This window comes from Herpailurus yagouaroundi, unplaced genomic scaffold (genome assembly GCF_014898765.1).
Source record: "Herpailurus yagouaroundi ecotype Mexico unplaced genomic scaffold, PumYag 250, whole genome shotgun sequence".
In the NCBI taxonomy this organism is placed as follows: Eukaryota; Metazoa; Chordata; class Mammalia; order Carnivora; family Felidae; genus Herpailurus; species Herpailurus yagouaroundi.
Window position 1 is genome coordinate 11,123,054 of NW_024412467.1, and position 18,133 is coordinate 11,141,186.

Below are 18,133 nucleotides of genomic sequence, written 5' to 3' on the forward strand. Positions count from 1 at the left end.
GGGGGGGGGGGGGGGGGCAGTGGCAGGGAGGGCATCGTCTCCGAAAGCACTGCCATGGCTCTGTGCAAACAGAGTGGCAACAGGTCCCGCCTGTAAGCACTGGTTCCAAGAAGAGGCTCCCAGACAACCCACCATACAACTAAGCAGAATGGAAAGAAACTGGAGGCCCTAAGTGAACCTGTCACCCTGCACCCTGGCATGCTGCCAAATACCCTCCAAATGCCTCTATTACCCCATGACCAGAGCAAAGACTCTGAAACAGAACAATCCCCTCTTCCTTATCTGCTTGCTCCAAGCAGGTACAAACCAGAACACGATCGATTCATTCACATTTCTCTGTAATTCTGAAGGACGAACAAAGTTGGACAGAGCCTGGGATGTCACCACGACCACATCCCCTGCAACGAAATACAGACTGTGACCAGAAGCTCGGTTATGATCATCGGAGGATTCCAATTCCACCGTGCTAACCCTGTACCAAAGAGACATCAGAATAAACTCGGGGAAGAGCAAGTTTCCCTCCAGGCTTCAAGGATCCACCTGATAATCACACAGGTGTACTTCCACAGGCTCGGGCATTCTATGCCACCGTATACCAGCCTCCATATAACAACCTGCCCGGCCTGATCAACAAGGAAGCAGGTACTTAGGAGGCTATGAGCCAGAGGGCAGGAAGGGTAGGAGGCAAATGGTATATCTAAGCTGCTTCCTATACAATCAGGGGAGAAGAACCAGCAGACAGTAGGGAGGTATCCATAGGAGACAATCTAGGACTGCCCTCAGTTGTGGGAATCAGCACTTTAAACCTTACAAACCTTCTTACTGGTTCCCTAAGACGATCAGGGGAGAACCGCCCCACATCGCAGCAAAGTAGAAAGGCAGAGATCCACAGAAACACCTGTTAAGACAGACTCTACGTTCGACCCAGGACCTAGTAGAAATCAGATCACAGCCCTGGTCTTATCTACAGGGACCAGACTAATTAAGGCACCCTGCAAATTATATTACACAGCATATAAAGGAGCATAAAAGAAATGAATCTATAAACCCAGTAGGATGTCCAAAATAACTGCCAAGAGGGGCCTAGCCCGAGAAGCACAAGCCGCCCAGATCACATCCAATCCCGAAACAAGGCCGTGCCCGAAGACATCATCCAATTCCAACAAGATAGTCGACTCACCATTCACGGTCTTCAGGCTCCCAGCAATGCCTTCCCCGTGCTGCCTCTTCTGGGCATTCTTGAACTCCTTCAGAGACAGATAGAGGACTTTCCGCACCACCCTTTCTTCTGACCATGGAATCCCATCACTGTCATCCTGCAGAAACAGGAAAGAGAGAAGGGAAAGCACTTAACACAAAAAGCAAGTAAATATGAAGAGTCAAAAGAAACGTTAAAGAAAATTCCAAAGTATCAGAGCGAGATGCACTTCCAGGGGATCACGTCATCCTGTGGTAATGGTTCATTCAGCACGACCTTCCTGACGTCTGGAGAGTCCCCAGAAAAGCTAACCCAAGGACCATAAAAGGGGGTGGAAAGACGACCACCGGCTCGCCTCCTTTACAAACCTTTACGCCCACATACCCTCATTAACCAGTAATACTCAAGTTCTATATTCCTGGCAACATTTCGAAACAGGAGTTCGTACCCCCGAAAGCACAGGTGTAATGAACCACTGTACTGGAGTGTCTGAGGAATTCTGGGACGTGTGCTGCCTCACACATATGCACCGCGCTCTTTTAGGAACTGCTGCCGTTGGCACTGGGGGCTAGGGGGTTGGTGCTGCCTTCAAAGAATTTACAATTCGGTCAGAAGAAGTGAAATTGGATCTGTACTGACCTCTTAAGGAAATGAGCCCTGAATGAGAGAGACCGAGCACAGCAGAAAAGGGCAATGGATCCTGGCGGAGCAGAGAACTGGGAGGCAGGGGCAGGAGGTTTGGGAAGGGGTGACGTAAAGAAAACAAAAAAGAAGAAGAAGAAATACACACAGGTTAATAACAGGTCTTGAAGGTCTAATTAGCGTGGCTCCCTTAGGTCTGTGGTATCAGATGCAATGCAAGTTCTGGAGAGGAACAGAACAAGAGAAGGCCAGGTTGGGCGGGTTGGGGGTGGGGAAAATCCCAACAACCAGCAGCCAGGCCAGAGACCATCCGAGCCATTCCAGTAGTGGCCACAGAAAAACAGAGGACAATCCAGAAGCGCCAAGAGGAGGAGGGGAGGGCGCCAACCAGCAGGGAGACCAGAAGCTACATCTAGAAACATGGAGATGGTGGGTACCAAGACGAAGTGGAGGCAATGGTCTCAGGGAACCAGCAAGAAGGTCTGTAAGGCTCAAAGCGCCGATTCCCACGGCTAAGGACAGTCCTAGATTCTCTCCTATGGATACCTGCCTACCGTCCGCTAATCGAAGAAGTCCTTATGTTCACATACTTGCTTCGAAGACTTAAGCATTTGATAATAGTTCAACTTAGAGAACGAAGGATTGGAGCTTCTCAGATCCTTCGAGCCTTAGGAGATCAAGGCAAATATTAATGCCCTGGGTAAATGCAGGAAGGCGAATCTTGGATACTTCGGGTTCCTTTTGCTCTAACGGAAGACCTCAAGAGTCAAGCCGGCACTGTTGTCCTGCATGTCCGACAGAACTGGTTTCTCCTCCCGTAAAAGCTCCCTGGGACTAGGTAAGGGAGCCAGATGACCGGAGGTCTTTTCCAGCTCTTAAACTCCTAAATTCTGCGTCAACACAAACTACATCTTAGAAATCCAACCACACAGAGACTCTAAGCCCTAAATAACTTGAAGCTGCACTCTGGTTAAGCTTCCAGGATTTTCCCAGAAAGAGAGCCATCCTCCGTCTTCCGTACTAAGGGGAAAGAGAGCCCTGGGAAAGAAGAAGAGCTGGGATTTCCACCTGCCCCACGACACCCTCACGCCTGCCCATCTGCCAACTGAGATTTCCGGTAGCTCCAGAGGAAGGAGGCACATCCTGTCTTCCTGGCCGTGTTCCCTGAGAGGCAGGAGAGCTCTACTAAACCAGACCAGGGCGGTGAGGGGGGTCGAGGTTCGAACCCAAGGGCCGAAAGAAGCCAGTGAATTGCCTCAGAAGCCCATGGAATTTCTCCACTGCTACTGCGAACAAGTCGCTCTCTACCTTCCAATTTACACGGTTAACAAACAGAAAAATGAAGCACCTGACCAGACCCCGTTTGCAAAGCCCAAATAACCAATCTGAGTAAAAAAGAGGCAGAGGACTGACCCATACGACGCACAAAAGGCACAAAAGAAAAAGAATTCGCTGTCCCACCGGCTCCTCTAGCTGATCCGTTGCAACTAGGATGATAAACTTTACCTCCTCCTCAAGTTCAACACAGTGCGGCTGCAATCTCATTGTTTCTCAGCAGCCAGGTAAGGCGGCCTGGCAGAATTCTCTTCTTCATGCTCAGAGTCCTATTCTCATGTAACGCCGATGTGATTACAGACTATTATTTCCTCACACCCACAGTTTGTAAGTGATAAAACCCCCAAATAGCTTCCAATGCAAAAATGCCTGCAATGATTTACTGCATCGTGTTCAGACTGGTGGCTTCGTTCTGACTTCGGGCCTCCACACAAGAGAATTATACCCCTACAACTAGTGTCTAATTAAAACATAAACCATGGGAGATGAAACCGCCCGCAAAGCAAGATGCATTTAAGGTTCACTTACTGACAAAAGACGCTTCATGAAACCTATAAAGTACTTTAACTACAGGAGAAGCAAATCCATGACCCAGATTATGGGGTTTCAAATTCTAGACATTTAAAAAAAAAAAAAAAAAAAAAGGCAAACTTTTTTTTTTTTTTTGGAAACACAAGAGTTCTTTTATATAATGTACCGTGCTGGTCAAGCCTGGTCACCTCCCTCAGTGTTGAAGCGAGACACAATAAGGTAATAAGGGATTCTGTTCTGTTTCCAAAAGCTCAATGAGGAGGTCATAATTCAGAAATTAAAACTCAGGCTGCTTTTCACAGCTGCGGGGTCATGATGAGTCACCCTATCCTAAGCCAGGAGAGGCTGGCACTCCCCCTTCGTGAAGCTGCCTGACGCAGAAAGCCCAAGTGTAGCCTGCACCCAATGAGGGGGCAACACAGGGCTGAATGCCCAAGTTGCAGGTCACAGAAAGTCTGCAAGAAGGTACCTCGGGTCCTTAACGGTCACTCAGAACAGTCCAGTACGGAGTGCTCTATGAAACAGCCCTGACAGAACGATCATGAACACTTCTCTAAGAGTTTATGGCTTTTTTTACTCCCCCCCCCCTTCAATAGTCATTTAAGCAATTTCATCAGCCATTTAAACAATGGCGGCATGGGGTCAGGAAATCCTGTTCACTATGTATATATATCCCAGCCCCTAGGACAAGCCTGCTAGAGAGTAAGAGCTCGATAAACCTTTCTGGAAACATAAGACTCAAGTGCAAGCTCGCTTCCCACTAGGTTTACCCACATATGGCCTGCCTGTCCCTAACCTTACGAACATCCAGGGCATTTTAAGTGGAGTGCATGAAATCTCTATTGTTTTCTTAATGTAAATTACAGCTACCCCCATAAAACACTCCCCACAGTGCTAATCCAAAAGGGCTGGCTACCCTTCTCTCCCTCCCTCCCTCCCTCTCTCTCTCAGCAGTAAGCTTGCCAACATACCAGAGCCCTCCTACTCAATCCACCTAGTTCCCTACAAGAAAATGGCACCCATCTGGAAATCCACGTGGCCTCATAGGGCCCAAACCTAATGACCCTGTCAGAGTCCCGTACCTTGAGCTAAATACTGACTAACTCCTTCAACAAAACACTTAATTCTCTGCAGCTCCAGCTGCACAGGCTCCCCCCCTTCCTCTCTATCACTCAGGACTCTCCCATTCTGTTCCCCCTCCCACCCGCTATATTCAATTATACATTCCCAAATCACAATTTTCAAATCAACTGATATTCCACTCATGCCTCCGAGTTGACAATTCCAAATAATCCCCTCCGACCTTCCCTAGACACCTTCAGGCCACGTGGCTCTCTGGGCAGATGGAATCACGGAAGATTGGACAGTGTGGCACTGAACAGAGAGAGATCCTTTCCTGGATTCCTTTGGGATGCTCCCCTAAAACCAAGTATCTAGTCCCTTCTGGTTTACTGGTCAGCTTAATAAAAGACGACAAAGAGAGGCTGTAGCCACTGTCAGGAGTCCAGTGGCTTTATTCTGATACAAATTCGGTCACCCAGAGTGTATCAGTTTTTTTTTTAAGTTTTTATTTGAGAGAGAGAGAGAGCAAGAGAGCGAGCACACACACGAACAGGAGAGGAGCAGAGAAAGAGAGGGATAGAGAGAATCCCAAGCAGGCTCCACGCCGTCGTCATGAAGCCCAATGTGGGGCTGGAACTCACGAACCATGAGATCATGACCTGAGCTGAAACCAAGAGTCGGATGCTTAACCAACTGAGCTACCCAGGCACCTCCCGAGTGTGTCAAGTTCTTTTTATGAATTTCCTTAAAGATTTTTTTAACCTCTTGCCATTGGGGTGTCATTAAGACCTGAGTTTTTACATTTCACCCCATTATTGGGGAAGCACAATTCAAGCCCCCAAACAACCAAACATACCACCTTCCCTCGTTCCCATCCCCTAATTCCTTAACCTGTAGTTCCCCAACCTCAAAACAAAATGCTCTGCAAATACTGCTATAAATAAGAATATCTGGGTCTCCTGACCCAATTTTAAGAAGAAAAAGAACAACAACAACAAATCACAAGGATCTAGGTTCACTTTACTATTCTGACTGCTAAAAGTCACTTTCTTCAGCAAATGGAAAATTGAGCATTAAGGCTTTACGAAGTAAAAGTGAAAAAAAAAGCAGAAGTGACAGGGATTTCTTATCACTTGGAAAATCTCTGCCATTATTTGAAATAACTGGAGAATCTCTCATCAAAAATGGCAGCTGGTTGGGGCGCCTGGGTGGCGCAGTCGGTTAAGCGTCCGACTTCAGCCAGGTCACGATCTCGCGGTCCGTGACTTCGAGCCCCGCGTCGGGCTCTGGGCTGATGGCTCAGAGCCTGGAGCCTGTTTCCGAATCTCTGTCTCCCTCTCTCTCTGCCCCTCCCCCGTTCATGCTCTGTCTCTCTCTGTCCCAAAAATAAATAAATGTTGAAAAAAAAAATTTAAAAAAATAAAAAAAAAAGATTACTCATTTCAAGAGGTGAATGTAAATGTTATATGAAAAAACAATCCACGAGCAGCTCTAGCTGGAGGCCGGTAGAAGAACAGGAAGGGGAGGGATCATTACTTACTGGTCTCTACAACTACCTCAGTTCTAAGGTCATCTCTCAAGGCATCCTTATGCAGTCTGTCCAGGTCTGACTGGTAGTTATGGCTTTAAATTCTGGCCATCTTGACTTAGGAGAAGGGAAGACGAAGATGGAAATGCATGGATTAGAGGGAAACATTTCGGGTTTTTAAAAACCTTTTCTAGCCATTACAATTATTTTAAAAACGAAACAGGACCCGTCCGATGGGAGGTACTTCATTTCCTATCACTTGCGAGCAAACGGAGTAAGAAGAGATTTAAGCATCACAGATAGAGTGACCAAGTAATTTATCATCCCAACCAAGGACATCGTAAATAATGATACAGGAACAACTGGTGGAAATGGGGGCACAGGTCAACCAACCAATTATACTAGGTCCCTTCCAGGAGGTAGGAAGTAATGAGGCAATGAGGTCTAACAGCAGAGATCATTTTGAACCACATCACCAAATAAAAATAACGCCAACTAGGAATGCAGTGTGATACACACCTGTGTTTCAAACGGACATCCAGAACCTCCCTCCCACCAAGGTTTTAAAGGTCAGCCTGCTGGGGGGGGGGGGGGGGGGGCCCCCCCTAAGGACACAAACCATAAAAAATGGCGTTACATTCCAAAGAAATCACTCCTGCTTCTACAGGGAGGGGGCACAGGAAGTCAACTGTTCCTCATGGTAAGTAGCGTGGGGGAGGGGGGACGGATTGGGAGGGCAGAGAATGTTCACATTCACAGGTAGGAAGACCTTCGAACACGAAACCTCCGTGGTATATAAGCTTTTACAAGTGCGAAGACAGGATTCGTGTTTGGATGACAGGAGCTACTGGAAGACTTAACCAACACCACCTCCCCGTGTACATATCCTATCTCTATCCACCCGGTCCAGGCTTGGGAATGGAGGGATTTGTGACTTTCCAGCCCTTTTTAAATGAAAATGAAGTGATGGAACACCCTGGGTGGCTTAGTCAGTTGAGTCCGTGAGGCTCCTGGACTCTTCATTCTGGCCTGGGTCAGGATCTCAAGGTTCCCAAGTTGAGCCCTACACGGGGCTCTGTGTAGAGAACGTGGACCCTGCTGGAGATTCTCTCTCTCCCTCTCTGCCCCTTCACTGCTCACACTGTCTCTTCCCCCCTCCCCCCCACCCCTCCCCCCCGCCAAAAAAAAAAAAACATAAAAAAAAAGAGAGAGAGAGAGAGAGAGAGAGAGGCGCAACTGGGTGGCCCAGTCGGTTAAGCATCTGTCTGACTCTGACATCGGCTCAGCTCATGATCTCTGGGTTCAGGAGTTCAAGCACCAGATCAGGCTTTCTGCTGTTGGCACAGAGCCCGCTTCGGATCTGGACGCTACCCCCCCCCCACCTCTGCCCCACCCTGTTCAAACTCTCCCTCAAAAATAAACATGAAAAATAAATAAAATAAAAAATGAAACTGCAGTGCACAATGCCCAATTCCAATACTCACCCCTCCCCCCAAGTTGTATTAACAAGAACTAAAACACTTCATGGGGCGGGGGGGGGGAGGGAGGAGGAAGAGGGAGGAATATGACAAATACACAGAGCCAAACAATAAGGAGGCAAAATCTGAAAGAGCGGGTTGGTGAGGGAGGGGAGGAGGAAGAACTGATGGCATCTTCTTTCCTTTTTCCATGGAGAAGGACTGGAAACCTATCCACGAATGCCTTTTCTTCTCAGAAGCAGCTCTGCATATACCTGCTGGTAAGTCGCCCTACTTAACACAATTTGTTGTTGTCTGACATGCCAGCCTCTTCTATCAACAGTTTGGGAAGAGAACAATGAAAGCATCCCCCCCTCCAAAAAAAGGTGGGGGGGGGGGAGTGTTGTTGACTTCTTGGCACGGATTCAACATAAACAAGGATTTATGAAGCCAAAAATAAGTAAGAGAAAATACTGAAGAAAAATGTGAGCGGTAGAACTTAGGCTAAAACTAACATTTCTTCCCTTTTAACAAAAGGTGTTTTCTCCGTTACAAGACTCTCGCAAATCCATTCGATGCCGATCCACTTTCTGTCGATTCCATGAACTGGATCAACTATCAATATTCAAAACAGCAAAGAAAGATCAGGGGAATATTCACATCTAGAAAGACAAGTGGCCAGGAAACCATGGACTTCCTGAACTCGTGAAGGATGTTGCTCCGCCGTGACTTTAAATGAAAAGCACTTCCAGCAGCAAATTTTCTCCGAGAGACACGCTTCCTGGGATAAAGCAAACAGCCTAAAAATGCTTATGCAAGGAAGAGTTTTACTTCTTCCAAACTCCCATTAAATAATGTGTACTTATCTTTGATTACCGCCTATTTATATTAAAAAAAAAAAAAGCCACAGCTGAAATTGGATTAAGAACTTCTGCTCAAAACGATTTATTGCATAACACAACTCTGACAGCCTGATTCTCCGGCCACCAACTGAGCCTTTATAAAAATCTGCTGGGCAGCTGCCAAGTCAGCTCTTTTGCGTCTGAGCATGTCAGACATTGCTGTTGTCAAGGCAGCAACAGCATGGGCCGCAACATCATGGTTAAACGGCACAGCTAGGGAACAGCACAGAGGGCCAGCAACACAGGGTTCCACCTTCCTGAGGCCCTTCCTCTGACAGTCTGGGGTCTCGACAACATCAAAAAGGCCCAAGATCTACAGCAGGGTTATCTCCAAGAATCCAGCAGGAATCTGGGTTGACCATCTTCGGTGTAGGGAGTGGGGAAAGAAAAGAAAATCAAGTTACAAGGAAATACTTGACCAGGGTCTTTGGAAAGACCGTCAGAATGGGGGAACGACTCGGCATCAGCAGTGGGGACGGGGACTCCACAAGGACGTCATTTGGGAATACGTTCTTAACAAGCAGGTTCCCAAAGGACTCCTAATGGATTTGGATTTTTTCATCATTAAAGCCTTCCTATCTGAAGAATACACTCCCCCCCCCCCCCGGGCCCCGCGCAACAAAATTTTCCCCAAATGGCATATTCTAAACCTGCACTAACCAAATGGCCATGTGGCTATTTACAATTCATTAAAAACGATGCTCCAAGTTGCACTAGACACATTTCAAGGGCTCAACAGCCACATGTCTCCCCTAAAACGGACAACACAGCTACAGAAGGTTTCCATCATCACGGGGAAATTCTAGAGCACACATTTGCACTTAATTGGATGGGGTTTCAAGGACTGTGTGCTACTTCCTCCTGCATTTCCACACGGTCCCCGAGACTCCTCAAAATAGGTACCTTTATGCTCAGCTTAGCAGGCAAATTCTGGAATATTCAATACTTTGCACAAGAATCCGAGTCTCCAGTAGGGGAGAACGATGTGAACTGCAAATAGCCACCCCTATATATAGCTCTCTGAAAAACCGGTCTCAGTCCTCCTTGCTACAGTGGCCTTGCAGTTTTGCAGGGAACATATAGGAAATCCGGGGGGTGGGGACTTTTGAGTCTACAAGTAAGCCCTGAAGACATAACACGTTAGTATGCCTTCAAGTCATTTTCTACAGAACGACTCCTACAGAACAATTCCTCCAGAATTAAGACTAGACCAAAAAAAGCCCCATCTTCCACCAGCCAGTTTCCAAGCACCAACAGAGTGACCCAAACCACTGAGGTGGATTCCTGCCCCCCACCTCCTGCCAGGACCAGTCAAGGGTTATGGGCCTTGAGCCGCGGCGGGGGCCGGGGGGGCGGGGGAGGCAATTTTTACCTTTCTGTTTCTTCCCCAGTGTTGGGGTCATTTTAGGAGTTTGACCAATAGCTGGCGTTTGCTGGCTTTTCTGGCTCAGCAGCGCCCCCATCCAGAAAATAAGTGTAAGCCTATATACGTGCCCAGGGGACGGACTGACTGGCCAGGCTACATGACAAGCCGGTAGGTTGAATTTGGCCATTTTACGCAAACTTTTCAAATTTATGAAAGCTATTTCAAATTACCAAGTTATTTTCAAACAGTTCAAATAAACCCTGTCCTTGGATTGAACATATAAATGGACACTGTGCCACATTTGTTCCAATACGTACTTGTCCCCTTCTCATTACCATCCAGCCCTCTCCAGACCGAACGACCACCCCGGAAGTGCTCTGTGCCAGGTCATTACAGGCACGGGTCTCCAGAAACAAGGCCAATGTCGGTTTCCCCCTCCATTAGCACTTTGCGTTAACAATGAATGTGGCAGGCCAAAAGATACGGGTTTCTTGCACATATTCTCCTCTCCAAGTGGCCTACAAAGTATTCACACAAACATTCCTAAGTGACACACCTTAGGCACAGAGGTTGTGAAAAAAAAATCCCATCCTGATGGGTCGGTGTGACCACAGAGTACCTGCCGGGTGCCCTATCATCTCTGTATTCCTGACCCAACAGCCTGGGGTCTAATACAGACTATGTACTCAAAGCCATTTCGGGGCGCCTGGGTGGCTCAGTAGGTTGAGCATCCACCTTTGGCTCGGGTCACGATCTCCCAGTTCGTGAGTTCGAGCCCCGCATGCATCAGGCTCATGGCTGTCAGCACAGAGCCCACTTCGGATCCTCTGTCCCCCAAACCCCTCTTTGCCCCTCCCCCGGCTCACGCCCGCCCCCAAAAATAAACGCTAAACACACACATACTATGAGTGAGCACTTATAAACAGATGGAAAGCGTAAAGAAAATAGTAGCCTGGAAGGAAGAGAGACCTGGGTTCCAATTCTAGAACTCGGTTTCCTCATGTACAAAACCAACGACCCAGGAGAATGACTGCCAACTTGAGCATCCGTGAGAAGCCATCACAAGGCTTGAAAGGCCCCCAGATTGTGGGCCCCACGTCCACTCTCTCCCAGGTAATGCTGATGCTGCCAGCCCGCAGACCATGCGCTTTGAGAATCACAGGTGCACACTGACTGGCCTGGTGACAGAAGGCACTTCCACCCGGCCTACGAAAACTGTTCCGCCACCACGAAATGCACTAGAATTGCCAAACCTAATGCAAACTTTCTATTAGCCACCTGATTCTCCCCTGGCTTTCCTGTTTCCTCTCGGGGACCTTCCACTAGGATTCTCCTGCCCCTCCCAATCTGTAACGATCTTAACACCCATGATGTCTATTTCATTCTCTTAACACTCTCCTCCCTCCTCTCCTTGCTCCGACCTCCCTGTGGGATTCTACCTCCATCATCCCTGCCACCGCCCTCCTGGCTGCCCAGGGTTTAGAATCTTAAGTGGGACTCCTGCTTCTTTCTCCTTAATCACGTTCAGTCTCTAAATCCAGTTATACTGCTGTGCGTCCTTCCAGATACAGATTAAAACAATGCCCTCATCTCCCCTCCTACAGAGGAGACCTTCCAAAATGAGGGCCACCAACCAATCCCTAGTGCAACCATCCCCCCTCACACACACACACACACACACACACACACACACACACACACACACACACGGTCTCTAAAAACACAGCTACAGGAGTTACTCTCTAAAACAAACAAACAAAAAAAACCCCCAAAAAACAAAAAACCAATACAGGTCACTCCTTCCCCTACATAAAGCTTTCCATGGCTCCCCAATGGCTACTATGGGAGATATTTCCAAATCTCTTTGGGGAGCCTACAAAATTTCTTTTACAACCAAGGCAACGTCCCTTCTAGGCTCTAATTCCCTCACAACTCAACAAGAGGTGGCAATGCTCACCTTGCAGCCCCACCTCAAAGCCAATACCAGGAAACCGGAGGACTGGTCTTCTGACTAAAGGAGCTCATCAGCACTTCAGTAATTCCACAGAAAATAAAGAACAGACTTTCTAAACTCGCCAGGAAAGAGCTCATTCTCCATTCTCTTTTTCGTATCAATACTTTGGTACCAAGAAACACAGTCAATTAGGCTCCACAGTCCATTTGACCCGATTCACCACCTATGGCTGTTACCCATCACTCTTGGTTTTATATTGCACAGAATGCCCGATTCTAGGTTACCAGGGCCCTTTGTACAAGATGACAGTTGTTTGTTTTCAATGTGATAGATTTCCTACAAGTTAATCTATTCCTAATACAATGACGAGATTGAACTCTATCACTATTTCACACTGGTTTCCTAAACAAAACCAGAAACTTTCACTGGTTCCTGCATCCAAGCCAGTTTTTTTGTTTTTTTTTTTTTTTGTTTGTTTGTTTGTTTTTTTGTTGTTGTTGTTTAAATTACAGGTTTACTTATTTTTGAAAGAGAGAGAAACAGAGTGTGAGCGGGGGTCAGGGGTAGAGAGACAGGGAGACACAGAATCCAAAGCAGGTTCCAGGCTCCGAGCTGTCAGCACAGAGCCCGACACGGGGCTTGAACCCACAAACGGTGAGAACATGACCAAAGCCAAAGCCAGATGCTGAACCAACTGAGGCACCCAGGAGACCCCCAAACCAGTTCTAAGATTTCTCCTTTCACGCAGCACAAAAGTCCCTGCAGTTAACTCTCTCCATAAAACCCAACGTACCAGCACACAGGTTCAAGGAAGAGACTCGTGCTTACCTACAGGCTGACAAAGCTCCCTCAAAATCATGCGGGCTGACCGCCTCAAAGGTGACACTGCGTATGTCCAACCTTATTTTAAAGCAAAGCTGTTAGCGAAAGCAAATCTGGCTATCTGGAAGCAAAGTCAGGATTCTTTCGATGCTGACATTTCACAATGATAAGAGAAAACTCATGTCATAAGCAAAATGGATGTGAGTAGAGACTTACCGTTCACACTTCTGGCAGGATGTGTGAAAGAATAAAGCAGACACAGGCAGAGGACAATGTCGCTCTAAATGGGAAACCACTGGAAAATTTTGAGCCAAGAAGGAACCATGTCTAGTACATTTTTTAAAAGTTCCCACAGACTGTGCTGTTGAGAATTAACTGTGGCGGGGTGGGGTGGTTGAGGAGGGAAGCAGGGAAGGCCTTGCCATTTGCCCACACACGAAGCGGGGAGGCGGGGGGGGGACACCAGGATGGTATATTTGGTGTGGCCGCCACGGCTGGTCACGTTCTGCAGTCCCCTCTGGCAGAAAAGGAAGGCACTTCTGGAAGGAGAGCTCTGGAGCAGAGAGAAGGGAGGAACCAGAGTTTAGTTTTTAGTCATCCCAGTCGTTACCTGGAACTTCATTTCCTTAACATGAAAACATTCTCTTCTAGAGCAGAGGTCAGAACTGGAGACCTGAGTAGAACTAGTAGTTTACAAATCAAACTTAGGATCAAGCTTCTGGTACCCTAAGTTACTGAAGGGCAGAAAAAAACAGGTTACATATCCACATAAAAGTTAGAGACAAAGTCAAACAAAGGGCTGGCTGACCTGGAGTGGTTTTATGGCTAAGGTTTTTGGAGCCTTTAGGAAAAAGGATGCTTGAAAATTTTAATTAACATTTATTTTGAGAGAGAGAGAGAGAGACAGAGCACAAGTGGGGGGGGGGGGGGGAGGAGAGACAGAAAGAATCCAAAGCAGGCTCCAGGCTGTCAGCACAGAGCTCAAAATGAGGCTCAATCCTACAAACCATGAGATCATGACCTGAGCCAAAGTCGGACACTTAACTGACTAAGGTGCCCCAGGGAAGATGATGCTTTAAGACAAAGAGGGGCGCCTGGATGGCTCAGTCGGCTAAGCGTCCGACTTCAGCTCAGGTCATGATCTTGTGGTTCGTGGGTTCGAGCCCCGCGTCAGGCTCTGTGCTAACAGCTCGGAGCCTGGAGCCTGCTTCAGATTCTGTGTCTCCCTCTCTCTCTACCCCTCCCCCGTTCACGCTCTGTCTCTGTCTCAAAAATAAACATTTTTAAAAAATTAAAAAAAAAAAAAAAGACAAAGAATGAAAAGGGCGCCTGGGTGGCTCAGTCTAGGATCTCACGGTTCCTGGGTTCGAGCCCCGCATTGGGCTCTGCGCTGACAGCACAATTTGGGGACCAGTTCCTTCCAGCTAATAGGTTTTATGTTTCAGAGCACAAAAGCTTTAGTATCTGCCAAAACTTTTTGTCTCTATTTCAAAGACTGAATTCTTGACCTTAGAGAATTTCTATAAAAGCAATAAGAAGTGTATTAAGACATGCTGGATAACTATTTAAATAGTTACTCTGGTTTCCTTACTTACAGGGGTTTCAAGCGTGGAGCCTGCGTGGGATGCTCTCCCCACTCCTCGCTCTCTGCCCCTCCCCCACCCACTCGCCCTCAATGCACATAAACAAACTTAATAAAAATCAAACAGGGGCGCCTGGGTGGCGCAGTCGGTTAAGCGTCCGACTTCAGCCAGGTCACGATCTCGCGGTCCGTGAGTTCGAGCCCCGCATCAGGCTCTGGGCTGATGGCTCGGAGCCTGGAGCCTGCTTCCGATTCTGTGTCTCCCTCTCTCTCTGCCCCTCCCCTGTTCATGCTCTGTCTCTCTCTGTCCCAAAAATAAATAAAAAATGTTGGAAAAAAAAATTTTTTTTAATAAATAAATAAATAAAATAAAAATCAAACAGAGTGAATGGAGGCAGAGGAGCGCGGATGGATGGAAGGAAGAAAAGGAGAGTTTTACACACTCAAGAGTCCTTCTAGGAAAATCCACTTGCCACCACGGCCCTAATTCACAAGCGATGGCAGTTTAGCGAGGTGGCAGCGGTCAACAGAGGTACTGTGATGAGGCTTGAGCTCACCAGTTGCTGCTGGTAAGAAACTTCTATTCGGCCACATCAAGTCCTAAGTAAAAAATCAATTTCCGTCTGTGTCTCTCTCTCGTGGACACACACACCCTTCAAACACATACTTTCTTCTATTTAGGCTTCACATGCAAATAAGAAAAACATCCACCCCTAGGCAGAGTCAGGCAACCAAGGAGACATGGGCCCGAGGCCTGGCTCAGAGGGAGTCAAAACACGGTCACAAGAGGACCCGTCCAGCAACTCGGGGACTAGGTGGCGAAGTTTTCAAGAGGTCACAAAACAGATTTGTGTGGAGAGAAGACGAGGGACGACCCGTTCTCTCTCCAGCGACTCCAGGAAGGATCCACAACAGCCTGTTCTAGAAGTCAGCAACCCACAGACAGAACAGGGCGGAACGCTACAAAACCCAAAGGCGTACACCCTAAGACCCTGGAGGAAGAATACAGGAAAAAACCTGCTGAGTGTCAGAAGGTTTTTGTTTTACCCACCCCTAGGGGGTCACACCCCAAGGCCACACCTAAGCTGGGCTTTCTCTGTACATTCTTCCTTCAGGAAACCTCAAGCCCCTGAAGCAAGCAAAGATTCTCACCTTAGAAATACTGTTCTCTGGGTTTACCAAAAACCCATATTCTCATCTTGGCTGAGTACATCTTTCTCATCTCCATTGCTAAGGGCTTTTGGCATTCAGGTTGGAGCAGCCACGGAAGCTCATCCAACTAGAATGCTAGCTGTCAAGCTTGGCTGCCCTGGAAACCCCCTGGGGAGCTCTCCGAAGTACAGACTTCACCCCTATTCTAACTTCACTGGCCCAGGGTGTCCTGTGCGCCCTGAGAGATTTTGGAAGACTCAGAATCACATCTCTAGACTCAGCCCTCGGACCATCCGTCTATCATCGAGACTGCCACCCTTGGTACAAATCACTCTCAGGGCGTTAACGGGATCTATATTCTTACAACTCCCCAACACCAACCCTTGTACACATTAGAAGCTTAAGTAACTGATGAGCAAATGAAGCTAAGAAAACAAAAAGAAACTCAAGTAACTAAGGAAACCAGATTAACTATTTAAATAGTTACCCAGAACGTCTTAATACACTTCTTATTGTTTTTACAGAAATTCTTAGATAAGAGTCAGTCTTCTCTGAAACAGAGACAAGAAGTTTTAGCAGATACTAAGACTTTTGTTCTCTGAAACATAAAACCCATGAGCTTGAAGGAACGGAATCAAACAGCTATGAACTACTCAAAAGCGTCCAGAGCTCCCACTGAATGCAGGAAACTGCGTGTCTGAGTCAGAGATGGGTTCTGATTTGCCAGTAATAAATACAAAAATAACATCTCAGTAAAAGATCAGGAAACTAGGTTATGACTGGTCTCTGATTTAATTCTACCAGGAGGGAGAGATTCGAAATATAGATCATCTCTGACCCAATATCCCATCATAGGGAACTAGGCTAAATGAAGGTCAACTTACTAGGAGAAAAAAGGCCTTCACATGTTCAGTTTTACTTCTCATTTACCTAAATCTCGAGCAACTGCCAAACGGCCCTAATTCCCAGGTTACCTGAAGGGCACAGCTGAAGCTTCTATCCCTCTTCTTGTGCCTGGGAGCAAGGATGGTCAGGCTTTGCTCTGGGAAATCTCCTGGCCACTGTTAACATATAATTCCACTTTTGTTTCCAGAGAGACTGAGTGGCCTGCCGGCTCTCTTTTTGTTCCTGACATTCCCCAGTTATCAAGGCAGCTCTCAAAAAGACCTTCTCTAACCCCACAGACAAGAGAAAATAGATCTTGTACTTCTAACAGGACAGTAACGGATGGATTTTATCTTTAAGTTGATGAAGAAACACTTGGGGGATGGGGGAGAGGGGCGTGGGGAGTAGTCCTATACAAACACACACACAAAAAATTTTAATGGCCAGTTGGGGTTCGACAAACTTTTCAGACCATTTTACAAAAGCCCTGACCTCAAAGAAAACACTTTCCAAGGCCAACATACATGCCCACACAAAGAAACACAGCAGGCACTCCCCAAGGGCCAAAATAAAATGCTCTCTAGTAATTACCATAAATAGAAAAGGAGACAGGCTTCCTGAGTCAGAGTACAGAGTAAAGAAAAACCACCAGCAACAAAAACATCATAAACAAAATTACATGGCCAACAATAAACCGGGAGGAAAGCGGAATTGCTTCTCAGGGCGATGCAAAGAAACACATCTGGAACAAGAGGACGCGTCCATGAGCCTGCAGAGAGGGCTGTCACAGTAGAACATGCTGGTACCTTTCTTAAATACAGAAGCAGAATGCAATGACAATTGCTTTCCTTTGGTACAAACAGAGAAGTTTCTGAAAAACCCAACAAATAAACTATAGCTGAACATCTGAGAAAAGATCTGCTTCTCATTACACTGGGCATTTATGATTTCCCCTAAATTTGGTACAATTTTCCAATCGATTCCAATTTCTTGCTTAATCAATAGAGAAAATTGGAGATCCTCCCTCAAAGAACAGTCTGAGAACCTCTCAAATGAGCACATGAGGCAGGTGCCCATCAGATCAACCACACTAGCTCTCACTAGTATTATGAGGTTAGCAGTTAGAAATAAGACATGTACTGTATAAATCCTATCCAAAATGAATCTGTGATTAAAGATAACCACCACAGAAAATACTAGTGAAGGAAGAGCATGAAAGGAAGTCTACACATTTGCCTCAGAATCCTCACTAGCCTAGGGGCACCTGGGTGGCTCAGTTGGTTAAGTGTCCGACTCTCTTCAGCCTAGGTCATGATCTGACCGTTCGTGAGATGGAGTGCCCCCATAGGCCTCTGCACTGACAGTGCGGGGCCTGCTTGAGATTCTTTCATTCATTCATTCTCTCTCTCTGGATCGCTCTCTCTCAATACAAATGTTAAAAAAATAAAAAATAAAGAGCTTGTAGAATCATCCACCAGTATTCACAAAACCATAGTAACTTCTTACCAAGTAAAAAAATCTAATTTCTTAAGACAAAATATACCATTAATAGTGCAGCCTAGGTGAAGCAAAATTATCAGCTTGCTTCCTTTGGTTTTGTGTTCAATAGAAAGTTCACCCAATATACTACTGAAGTTTAAAAAAACAGGCAATACAATATATAGACAGGCAGTTCCTTTATAACTTCTACTATTTCTGGAGACCCACAGACTTCCTC

General features: G+C 46.7%; 1 protein-coding gene across 2 annotated transcripts in view; it reads right to left on the bottom strand.

The window, feature by feature from the left end:
• JARID2 (jumonji and AT-rich interaction domain containing 2) overlaps positions 1 to 18,133 on the bottom strand; it is a 274,155-nt gene that overhangs the window by 143,973 nt on the left and 112,049 nt on the right. For both annotated transcript variants that reach the window (XM_040460517.1, XM_040460514.1), the window contains exon 2: positions 1,181 to 1,316. In XM_040460517.1, coding sequence (XP_040316451.1) covers positions 1,181 to 1,296 — 116 coding nt within the window. In that variant the 5' untranslated portion in view covers positions 1,297 to 1,316. The remainder of the gene's footprint in view (positions 1 to 1,180; positions 1,317 to 18,133) is intronic.